The sequence below is a fragment of the Penicillium concentricum genome (genome assembly GCF_028827145.1).
Source record: "Penicillium concentricum strain IBT 3081 chromosome Unknown utg000002l_segment0_segment0, whole genome shotgun sequence".
Lineage (NCBI taxonomy): Eukaryota > Fungi > Ascomycota > Eurotiomycetes > Eurotiales > Aspergillaceae > Penicillium > Penicillium concentricum.
In genome coordinates this window covers 8725741-8737869 of record NW_026622755.1, presented here as the reverse complement: position 1 = coordinate 8737869, position 12129 = coordinate 8725741, and the positions used below count along the sequence as shown (strand labels likewise).

Here is a 12129-nt window from a genome sequence, read left to right as displayed (position 1 = left end):
GTACATACACCGCATATAGATTATGCTAAGAGCGCACTGGTTGACTCTAGAATATAAATAATATATTAAAATATCTTAAACACGCTTGTCTGTCCTAATTAGATTGAGAAAGGTGAACCTTGCCTCTCAAAATTCGTTATACTACAGATATGGAAGTCTTCCATTGGCAACTGGGTTCTCAGCAATTGACCCTAAATACAGGCTTGGGTCTCATACTGATCTTATATTCGGCTTAACACACGGCCCAACTCCCCAACGGGAGTTAGCCTACACGGGTCTACTACTAAAACTACACTTTTAAGGACCCTCCTTAGCTATACTATAGACCACATATTCTCTTCTTAAGATATCCCCTAAATAATAGGATTCCGATACCACATACTCTAAATCTTCGTTTATTTTCTATCTATATAATATATTGTTGAGTAATATGACTTTAAAAAGATTCGGATTAAAAGTATCCCTTGTATGGCAACCCTATATAGAAGGTACCTATATCAAGACATTTGCATTAGACTAGCTTTTGTATTACACCCGTGCAGCCCACTTCCCCTTAGGGAATTGGGTCATGCATTGGGGCGGGTATGGAAAATCTTGATAGCACATGTTCACTTGTTGCATGGTTTGTCGAGCGCATTCCAGTCCAAAAAACCGTCCGCTATAGCTGAGGTGGCCGGGACCCAAAGTGAGATATATGCCCAGGTGTGTCACTTTCGACATGTGAATCGACGGACAAATTATATGTCTAATGTACGGGGTAAGCGAGAAGCTAGTGAGAGGCAAGTGAGAGCAGCCTCTCACTTCATCTCAATCTTTAGTCACTACTTCAATCTTAACTTCAAAATATCTAGACTCTTCCTGGCACAACATCTTTTTATTCTCCTTACCTCTGCCATCACTATTCAAGCTACATATCCAAGTTGTACCTCTCACTTACTGCTCTCAATTACTCTTCTTTTATTGAACAATGCTTGTTAAAGCCTATATCATTCTTATGCTTTCTGCTATCTATGCCTACAACTGACACCGTCATCTTCAGCCCTCCCCTACTTCTTCAACTCCTCACATCTATTTCAATTCAGCAACCATGCCCGCATCAGGTACCATTCATCAGTCTAGAATGGTCCCTCAAAATGAAAAGGCTACTCTGCCTCAAGTGGCCGAAACTGAGTTTGGCTGAAAGCCCCTCAGGTCGCTTCCCCGTTGGAAACCCTCCCAGTTGAGATCCGACGCCATATTTATTCGATGATGGAAATTGACAGCCTCAAGACTCTGGTGCAAGGCTCTCCCATTTACTTTCACCAATACCAAATAGATCACAAGTTCCTGCGCTGTCAAACCCAGGAGTCAACATTGGGTAGCATGAAGCTGATGCCTATGCAGCCCAGGCAAGTTTGGAACGCACTACAAAAAGCATCAATGACCTTCATGTTTCCTGCCATATGATAAGGTTCCAAGCTTGATCTTCACCTCTCCAGAAACTACTCAGCATGGAAGACGCCGTGTCCATGGCCAATTTCAATTGCTCGATTGTTCGACCCCGGATGCTACACTATGTGATACAACATTGGATGATCTCCCCAAGAAGATGAATTGATCCCAGATCGAAGAGACATTGAGCGGGACAGAAGAGTCACGACGTATGCGCGCCATTCATCGAATTCAACTATGTTGCAATGTCTATGGGATCGAATAGGGGAAATATATCACCGCTAGAAGCTGGATCTCCATCTCTGCTCGCATTACGAAGGACTTGTTGTGCATATTTGATCCTAAGGAGGCAGAAGAGATATCTTGCGCTAGTTACTTCGTCAGTGAAAAGTACGAACAGATCTTGCACACAATTAGAGGGGATGTGGACGAAGAGTACACTAGATTTGATCCATGGCATGGGGTAGCATTTAATGTTAACCTCACAGTGAGTAGGAGTTCCTTTGTTTTTGACGTTCCCAATTTGAGAAATACTAGTTTTGGAATTGAGCTAACATATAATAGTGATAGGTTGCGGAACATCACCATCCCCCGGCCTCGAGCTGCTGCACTTCACTTTGTCCATTTCTAGATCAAGCACGAGGATGCTCGCAGCGCTTTTGACAAACGCTTACAATGGCCTCGACATTCCCTTCAGCCTGGGGAACGGGACGATCGACAGGGTCACCGTGAGCCACTCACCTTCCACGGCAACAAGCAACCCAATGGAAGTTCTATACTCCCACCACTAGCCTGGACAATTGTATGGGGTTGAATTTACAGCAAAATCTTTGGGGAATACATCCCACATGCCCTTCGTCGATGGGGATGGGTCATGTAGGATGCAGCCCGTTTGGAAGGTATGGGTGCCAAGCAGGTGGTAATGCAGCAATGGGCTCATCATTATCGGGATGACCCCAGAAAAGATTACTGGTACCAAAAAGCATAGGCACTCTTGATGCCATCAACTAAGACACAGGGTGTCGTCAAATTTTCTTCCGCTAGACTTTAAGCCAGATTTTGCAGATATAGACTTATCTCCGTAATGCATGTAGCGAAACAGAATGGCTAGGAGTGATAAAACTATTATAATTTTTGGACAATGTGCTCTTGCTGGTCGCCACCTTGATTTATCGGTGCCTAGGTGTTTCCAGACTACATATGGACAGTACGATTTTCAATAAAAAGATGATAGTCTCTGCGATGCATTCTATTTATCACAATGTGTCATTCACAATATATACAATCCCAGCAAGCCAAAACTCCCCAGCTAGTTCATTAACGACGCCATCCCCATTAGTATGTAACAGTCACATTCTTGTTCACATACTTTGGGTCCAGCTTCAAGACAAGGTTCTCAGCAAGCCACTTGCCCGCATCCTCCCTGGAGATAGTATAGCCAATAGCCATGCACTCCGGACCAGTCTTGGGATCCTCGATGCCCACACGGATAGGGATCTTGTTGTTCGACTCGCCATCAACAAGGTGGCTAGCACGGAAGATTGTGAATGATTCCTCGCTCTGCGAGAAACGGTCTTCCATGACTACCTTATCCGCTCCGGGGACGCTGACAAACAGGTAATAGACGGGCCTCATAACGAGAGGAACATCGCGGACGAAACGGGAGAAGCCCGCCGTGCTGGTGGCGATTATGTGTGGTTTTCCGGTGATGCCGGTGCTGCGAAGCTGGTCGAGGGCATCTAGCATAGTTGCTGCGCCTTTCTTGCAGACGTCCGGATCATCGACGCTGAACCCGGTTGGCTTGGCGCCGATTGTGGACACGATGGTATCGACGATGCGACCATCGTCGGTTTGGAGGCACTGTAATACGGGCAAGATGTCGTGTGCATTTCCTTCGACGATTTTCAGATTTGGTTGGGACCCTGAAGGGAAGATGGCTGTGAGTTTTGAGGGATCACGGCAAAGCGCGATGCATTTGTGTCCGGCAGCGAGAGTGTGTTTGAGGGCAGAAAGGCCAACGCCGGTGCTGGCGCCAAAGAATGCGACAGTCTTAGTGTTTGACGTCATGGTATAGATGGACTGTGGCTGTGGCTGTCAGGTAGCAAGGTATTGGAAGGCTTAAGCTGATGTTGATAGTAGAGGGGATGTGGATGGCTTCTTTCAAGTGTCTTGGATGGGATGATGGGCTTCATAATATACATTTTGGCTAACAGCGCGTGATTTAGAAAAGCGAAAGCTATCCGAGCCAATATAAAAGTTCTCGCTCTTTTTTCGCGAAACCAGAATGTGAGGGGAAGAACACGGGCCTAACTAATTGAGGCGGAAATGCCGTTCTCTCGTTGGTTGTTGCTCGTTCTACGCTTATGCCTATCCCTGAGTCAGACGGCAAACTCTTCCAGGCCTGTCTGTCTGGGATAATCAAGGTTTCGTCTGATCTATTTATGATTGATCACTCGCTGAAACAAGCCTATAACGGTCCCAAGATGACACAAGAGCGTCCTGTGGCAGCCTCAGGGGCGCATGGTGGGCTCATGTCGAGCTCGGACGCCGAGAAAAACGCGAGAATCGACGCCTCAGGCAGAAACACAACACCACTAAAGCTCCGCAGCTGTGTAGTATGCCGAAGCCGCAAAGTCCGCTGCGACAAGCGAGCGCCTTGCTCGAATTGCCGACGCGCAAATATCGCATGTGTGCTTCCACCTACAGACCGACCGCCAAGATGGGCTCGCCATCTCGACCGCCTCAACAATGCGGTATCCAAACTACAGGCCTCCCAGGAACCCCAACCAGTAGCGGAAGACCTGATGGAGAAGCTTCACAACCTTGAAGGCCTTGTTCAGGAGCTACGCCTGCAACTGGAACAGGCCAAATCGGTAGCTAACTCTGCCGCTGAAGGGTCATCCGGGGTCGGTTCGCCTGAAAGCTCCGCGCATGATCGACAGTCGAATCCATCGTCTATTAGTACTGCCAATTTGCAAAATAAGTTTGGGAGACTGGTGCTTCAGGATTCAAACCGAAGCCGCTACGTTAGCAGTGGTTTCTGGTCGCGGGTCAATGACGAGGTATGCCGCCTTGGTTTGTTTATATTACTGCACGGAATAAATGGCTAGCTAACTTCTATTGTAGCTTGATGGCCTCAGGGAAGATGTTAGTGGTCTTCCATTTGGAGAATCTGATACCTCGGATGACGAGGCATCGCCAGAGATGACCCCTTCCACACAAGAACTTGAACGGACCCCCGCAGAGCGACACGGATTCTTGTTTGGACACAACTTGGGTCGTCTTTCCCCGAACCTAACCGAACTTCATCCGCTGCCCTCTCAGATCCCATTTATTCTAGACGTGTTCTCCGAAAATGTGAACGTCATCTTTCAAATCGTTCATCTTCCCACTGTCAAGAACATGGTTCGCGATTGGCGCGGTCGTGAAATGAAGGGACTAACACCGGCCAATGAAGCTTTGATGTTCTCTATTTACTACGCTGCCATCACATCGATGGAAGAAGAAGATGTAAGTCAAATCCTTGGTTGTTCAACTTTCTGACGGATCTAAGCATGGTCCCAAGCTGACGTGTCGGTATATTTAGATAATACTGAATTTCGGAGCAAGCAAAGCCGAGCTCAATCTCAAATATCGCCAAGGCCTCGAACATGCTCTTGCAAGAGCTGATTTTCTGAATGTGCCAGACTTCGTTCTCGTGCAGGCATTTGCTATTTTTCTTAGTCTTGTTCGCCGACATGACAGTCCGAGGTTTGTGTGGATGATGACAGGACTGGTAATCCGTATGGGTCAAGCCCTGGGGCTGCATCGTGATGGAACACATTTCGATTATCTCAGCCCATATGAGATTGAGATGCGGCGAAGAGTCTGGTGGGCTCTGTGCATGTTGGACGCGAGAGCATCCGAGGACCAAGGAACCGATTACACAATCACAAGAGCGTCCTTCGATACTAAACTACCTCTTAATCTCAATGATGCGGACCTCGACCCTGAATCAAAGCAAACGCCTCAACCTCGGGATGGCCTGACTGATATGTCCGTTGCGCGCGTCTCCATTTGCATGTGTGAGATTACGCGGAAGATGTTGGTTCATGATTTCAAAGACGGAGCACCGACTCTAGAAGAGCAAAGTCGCTTGTTGCAGCAGCTATACCAAGGTTTCCAACGAGACTTTCTTCAATACTCAACTGAATCAGGGAACATTACGCACTGGGTGATAGTTAGGGTCGTTCGGCTTGTTATGGCCAAGATGACTTTGCTTATGTACCTGCCTCTGTTGTTCTCCTCCCCGAATGAAGACTTCTCGGAGGAGCTGAGGACAAAACTATTGGTTGCCAGTATCGAGGTCGCCGAGTACAATCACGCCCTGAGCAATGAGCAAGCATGCAGGCACTGGCGCTGGGTTTTCCAAACCTATACCCATTGGTACTCAATTGTCTATATGATGCTAGAGATCTCTCGACGGCCGTGGTCGCCTCTTTCTGAACGGGCCTGGGTAGCCCTTCATAGTCCCTGGTTAATACCGAATCAATCACACATGGAAAGGAATCTACGAGTATGGATTCCACTCCGAAAGCTTATGACCAAGGCCAGAGATTATCGTGATATGGAGTTTAGCCGGCTGAGAAACGACCCTCAAGCTGCCCAACAGCTGGAGCAGGGCTATCGCATTACCCCAGTCCCGTCTAGCACTGGGCCATTTCCATCTGATTCAAATTCTGCAGATCTCTTCCTTCACCAATGGCGTCAGCTGCTAGTGCTAGCACACCCAGAGAAAACCAGACATGACGCACTTGCTGTCACTGATCCGTCGAATCCACCGATGCAAATTGCAAATACAACGCAGTCAAGTGCGCATCTTGCTCCCAATTCATCTCACAAACCATTCTACTCGGATTTCACTGTTGAGCCAGGGTATATTGCTGCAGAGGAACGGCAGTCCGGATACGATGTGTCAAGCATTGGATCTATAAACTTTGATTCAGTCATGGCGCCTAATCCAGGAATCGGATTTGATCCCGAGAATCCTGCCGCCTCATCACACTTTCCAATGGCACCGGAAGCTCAGTTTGACGGTCAACTTATCATCCCAGCCGTTGTACCTTGGCTGTGGTCTGAGGAAGGCATGTCAACTGATTTCACCGGCACTGAAGACCAAGCCGATAGCAACATGGGCATGGATGAGGAGGTGAATTGGTACAATTGGGCTGCGTCTGCGAAGGATCTCGAGTGTGAAGGGGGGCATATAACAGTGGACCGCGCTAGCCTACTGCTGACTTGTTGCCACTGATCATGTTGCCAATGAAAACGGGCCTTGTCAAGATTCTTGCAGCATCTCGTGAAACAAGATAACAACAAGCGCTGTTTGTGAACTTGGGACCTTATCTGGAAAGCACCGATCTGCTGCACACCATTTTGGCAAGTGCGGTACACGTTCTTTCCCGGCCCGACCCGCTGCCGAGCCAACCGAAGGTCTTGGCATACGAGGCTCGCACAACTATTCAATTATGGGGTTGCAAGCTAGCAGACTGCCATATACAAATATTCCTGACGGCGAGCGAGGATTCGAGTTCTGATCCATGCTCTCTGCAGAAGTTATCCCGCGTCTGGTGCCACTGCTCACGGATGGGCTGAGCCTGTCAGCCCCTGAACAAACAAGCCACAGTCTGGAGCGGACTTATTGTGCACTGTGGTAGGACCATTTTGAAAGCAATCGATTGTTGTTCATGGGCTGTAGAAATTTTGAACGAGGAAATGAGGCTTTTCCGTTTTTGTTCTTCTGTTCAATATATTTCGACATTTTACTTCTATAGATATATTCTGTTTTTCGGTCACACCATCATCATTGCAAAATGAACACAAGCAGATACAAAAAAAGGTTAAGCAGCAAGGAAAATCTACAGAGTATCAACACTTGAAACGCGAAGAGAGTATTTCACAACAATCCGAGAAAGAATATCACGCCCCGACTCGAGCCGTCTGTAGTGGAGCATGCAACTCCAGCGTGTTGCCAATGGGAGAGTCTGACCAGGGTGCGTGGTCACTCAAAGTCCTGTCCACTGGTCCACCCAAGGCATGAAGTACCTGCTCTTTAGTCGCATCACCAAGTCCAGCCGACTTCAGGGTCCTTCCGTGCTCAAAGTAATCAAAGCCGCTAACAACCGCAGCCATCTCAATAAGTGCTCTGATAGTCGGCGAGGCCAAACCACACTTTAAACCAAGCTCATACCAGGGGACCAAGCCATAGAGGACATCCTCCAACAAATAGCGATGATTCAGGGAAGTCGGGGAGCTCTTGGTCTTGTTGTGCACCACAGAACCCGAGGCAAAATCATGGTAGTCGGAGTATTCCCGATCATTGTTATAGTTCTGATTCATGTACGTCGTGATCGGTGTGATCTCGAGTCCATAGGCGTGGGAAATTGCCAAACGCTCTTTGTCCACTTTTTCGGTCACACGGGAGACAGAGGGCGACATTCCCTGGGCGTAGAAGTAGAAATCACCCTTTGTAGCCTCGATCCAGCCTGCATTCATGAGTGCCGCAGGGCAATGCACGACTGGATTGACATTGTTCAATCCAACCTCGAGCAGATTCTGACACCACACTAGCTTCTGAGAAAAGATCATCTCGACTTTTTGTCGGAGGCCAAGCTCGGCTTCGGGGTCCAGTCGCTCGACCTGTGTGGTGTTTGGTGGTTCGGCCCATATTGAAAGAGTTTTCTTGCAACCCTTGACGAATACTGTGTCGCCTTGGATGCGAGTGGCGTAAGGGGAGATGTCGGTTTCGAGGATTGCGTGGGCGTTGATCTTCGAGCGGGCGGAGAGGTAGAAGAAGTTGCCCACGTTGATGATGAGGGTATGGTTTCGCAAGTCGAATTGACTCAACAATGTTAAGATAGTGTCTTGGCCGTATGAGGGTACTGTGGTTACGATGAAAGGAGAGTGTCGAATGGCAATGTAGAGGTCGCTGGTGGTCTTGATTTGGAATTTTCCACTGATCTCTCCAGCTGCATTCAACCAGCCATTGTTCGTTTCGATCATATCTGTCCCGCCGCGATGATCGGGATGAGCGTATAGCATGACTGATTTTCCACGGCTAGCCAAGTCGGCCGCAAAAGCACACCCACAGGGTCCTGCGCCGATGATTGCGACTGTTGGCACGGAGTCGATGTTTTCAGCAGTCATGATGTTGGTCTGAACTTCTTGCTCAGGGTTTTGTTGGTATCGGGTTCAGAGTGAAGGAAGGCTTTTAAGAGTGTATCCAGAGATCTTCAGTTTATCTGATTGATGAACTGATTCGAGGTAGTAAGCCCATTTAAATATTGCTGGCCCAAGGGGTCAATGGATCTGCACAAAGCGTACGTTGTATGATACGTTTGGATCGCCCAAGAAGGCAAGATTAGCCTGTGTAGTTGCTTTCCGACTCACGCCATACAGTATAGGTTGTATATTGCCCATCACGTACCCGGCGATCATTCAAATGGACTGTCTTCAGCGTCATATCGATGTACTGGTCCATGCTCTTGACGAGGACCATGTGGGAAATCCACAGGATGGTGTGATCGTATAATCTGCTGCACTATGCTGCTATCTACAATATAATTTGCTAGAATAGACTAATGTGGACCTTCACGGGTATGAGGACTTTGAGTTGGCACAAGCCTTCCACTCGGGGGTTTAATTGGCTATATACTGTGAATTCATTACACACTGGAATCTGCAGATCAGGACAAAATTGAGTCTAGAAAAGTGAACACATCACGATTGACGATCAGGGATACGTTTAGGTTTATCCTCAGTTTCACATTTGTATTGGGTTGTAGTGCCAAGGGATTCAATTGGATCTTCTTCCGAGCATGAAATGGGCCAAATGGATTTTTTTAAAGGTAAAAAAAAAGGTGCCCGCCTCCATCCCACCCCCGTTTGTGTTAAGACTGCGGAGAAGGCCGCCTGTCTTGACCTGCTGGTAAGGGAAGCCCATAGATGTTGTTAGCGCTGCCATAAATTCCGAACCTATGACAACGCCCTAGCTCGAACAAAGGGGATGACACGCACGGTGTGCCCTTCCAACCAGCGGGGTACTTGTTGAAAGCGCCCGGCCAATACCGTTGAGCCAACGGGGCCTGGGGGTTATAAGACTTGGGTTTGTTGTTCATTATAACAGAGACTTTTGTTATTTCTAATCTGATTGGCTGTATTCTTAACCAAATGAGGGTATGAAGCTATTCAGAGTCCTGTCCTCTTTTGAAGTTTATCCTATTTCGTCCTGAAGCTATTCCATTTCGGGTCAACAAGCTTCCGAATATGGGTCTGGGAGTAGATCAAAAGTGGACCAAGTGGAGATATTTCAACCAATAAGATAAACCAGTCAGAGCCATGTGCCCACAAGGTTGACCCTGTAGATCTACCAGGTCCAGCCCCGAATATCAACTCCCAAGAGGATCCTCCGTTGCCTCCCGAAAACCGCGCAATATTGAAGTTACTTGTCCTCGAAAAGACTATCGGGTAATGATAGGCGTGTCGATACTTTTTGAGTCGATCATTTCAAGACTTTCAATCACATCATATTTTCGACCTTCACAGTGGAACCCTTCTCCTAATTTGACGTCACCGTATGTGGCCTTTTTGATGTTGCCTGGATTGATGAGTTGTCCATTGCGAACAGTGGAAAAGGGGACGATGGGAACCTCATTGCCAAACAATACAATCCATTCAGTCTGTCTCGACATTTCTGTGCATGTCCCAACAACGTGAGCAATAATGAACTCCGAAATCACGCTTGCAGAGGCTGTGCCTCCACCGTACAGCTCCTTTAGCACCGCCAAAAAAAGATACATTGTTGCTACAGCTGCTGGGGCTGGGCTATTCTCTTCCTTGTCGGCCCAGATCTATTTCCCAGCCCTGAACACGCTGGCCAGCGATCTCAATGTCTCGGCATCCATGATCAACCTGACTGTGACAAGTTACATGGTAAGGATACACCAGTTGACGAAGATATAAACCATCAGTTAACGGATGGCATATACCAGATCTTCCAAGGAATAGCGCCCATGTTTATTGGCGACTTTGCAGACAGAACAGGTCGCCGACCAGCCTATATCATTTGTTTTATTATCTACATCGCGTCAAACATTGGATTGGCTTTGCAGGACAGCTATGCTGCCCTCATTATATTACGATGCTTGCAGAGTTCCGGGATCAGCAGCAGCGTGGCACTCTCTGCGGCTACGGTGGCGGATATCAGCACGAAACAGGAACGAGGATCAATGATGGGCTTTGTGATGGCTGGAAATTTTATGGGGCCCGCCATTGGTCCGATCATCGGGGGTCTTTTAGCCCAATATCTGGGCTGGCGATCGATCTTCTGGTTCCTCACCATCGCTTCCGGCGTATTTTTATTGCCTCTCCTCCTCTTTCTCCCCGAAACAGCCCGAAACGTCGTTGGTGACGGCTCATCTCCCGCACAGCCGTGGAATCGGCCCTTGATTCACTTGTTCTCCCGCCAAAATGGGGACAAGCAATATTCTTCCGACAAGGATGGTCTTGATCGACCCGACAGCAGCGACTCGTCAAAGAAAATCATCGAGCACAAACTCCAATTCCCTAACCCGCTGAAACCTTTGATACTGGTGTTCCATCCAAACTCAATTATCATTCTTTTGGTAACGGGAATTATCATGGGTGGAAATATGACAGTTCTCTCGTCAATCACGGAGATATACACAGCACAGTACGGCCTAGATGAGCTTGAAATTGGTCTATGCTATATCTCACTGGGCACCGGGTCTATCGTGGCCTCAGTTGTGACAGGACGCCTGCTGGACTGGAACTACAAACGCATGGCTGCCAACAAAGCCGCCGATACCACAACCCCCGAACAAGACACAACCGAGGATTCAATCCCCATCGAGAAGGCCCGTAGTATGATTACTATTCCCCTCGTTGTCCTCGGCAGTATCACCGTGCTGGCGTTTGGCTGGGTACTCAAATACGGCGCGCCTCTTGCGGCTCCGGAGGTGCTTCTCTTCTTCGTCGGCGTAGGGCAGACTGGTGGTTTTATCTCCACCTCTACCCTGCTGGTCGACCTACACACCGCTAACCCAGCCGCGGCTACCGCTGCTAACAACATGGTGCGGTCCTTCTTCTCGGCTGCGGCCTCGGCTGCTATCGATCCTATGCTGACTGCAATGGGTCGGGGATGGACATTCACGCTAGTGGCATTCATCTTGCTGGGAACGATCCCGTTCCTGCTTTTGCTATGTGGAATGGGCCGTCAAAAGAAGGACTCGGCAGAGAGATCCGAGGGTTGAGAAACGTTCATCAGTTTGTCGATATAAATATACCCCGGAGAGGCAATGAGAAGGAATGCTCCAAAATTGAAATTGACCACTCCGATTGATGCTTAATGATCCCGCTGCTGGATTCTACTCGTAGACTCATACTTTCTGCTCAAGCTATCGGAAGTTCTATTGCATACCCTTCAAATGATGTCAAGGCGCTCAGTGAATGCTCTGCATGTGATGGCTCAGGACATAATAATATCTCACTGTATTGTATAGCTATAGGTGGCACGAAATAAAGATCGCCTAGCCTCGTGCTTACGTTACGAGGCGGAGCGCCCCCGTCCATCGAGATGAACAAACAGCAACGAACAACGGCCAGAGACAAATAATGACCCGACAACTGCGATCGGGCCAC

The 12129-nt window shown here is 48.2% G+C and overlaps 4 protein-coding genes across 4 annotated transcripts; 2 read left to right on the top strand and 2 right to left on the bottom strand.

Annotated features, from left to right (window-relative positions):
- Positions 1–2766: 2766 nt before the first annotated feature.
- On the bottom strand, positions 2767–3498 carry N7517_007036 (NAD(P)-dependent oxidoreductase; the record flags this gene model as incomplete). Its single annotated transcript, XM_056724766.1, has 1 exon — positions 2767–3498. The coding sequence occupies one exon, from the start codon at positions 3496–3498 to the stop codon at positions 2767–2769; it is 732 nt and encodes a 243-aa protein (XP_056581016.1).
- A 416-nt stretch (positions 3499–3914) lies between these two features.
- Positions 3915–6721, top strand: N7517_007035 (Transcription factor; the record flags this gene model as incomplete). The annotated part of the gene is made up of 3 exons (XM_056724765.1): positions 3915–4493; positions 4558–4941; positions 5018–6721. 3 exons carry the CDS (start codon positions 3915–3917, stop codon positions 6719–6721), a joined length of 2667 nt encoding a protein of 888 aa, XP_056581015.1.
- Positions 6722–7389: 668 nt separating this feature from the next.
- On the bottom strand, positions 7390–8616 carry N7517_007034 (NAD/NADP octopine/nopaline dehydrogenase family protein; the record flags this gene model as incomplete). The annotated part of the gene is made up of 1 exon (XM_056724764.1): positions 7390–8616. The coding sequence occupies one exon, from the start codon at positions 8614–8616 to the stop codon at positions 7390–7392; it is 1227 nt and encodes a 408-aa protein (XP_056581014.1).
- Positions 8617–10191: 1575 nt separating this feature from the next.
- Positions 10192–11741, top strand: N7517_007033 (uncharacterized protein; the record flags this gene model as incomplete). Its single annotated transcript, XM_056724763.1, has 2 exons — positions 10192–10401; positions 10461–11741. 2 exons carry the CDS (start codon positions 10192–10194, stop codon positions 11739–11741), a joined length of 1491 nt encoding a protein of 496 aa, XP_056581013.1.
- Between the last annotated feature and the right edge of the window lie 388 nt (positions 11742–12129).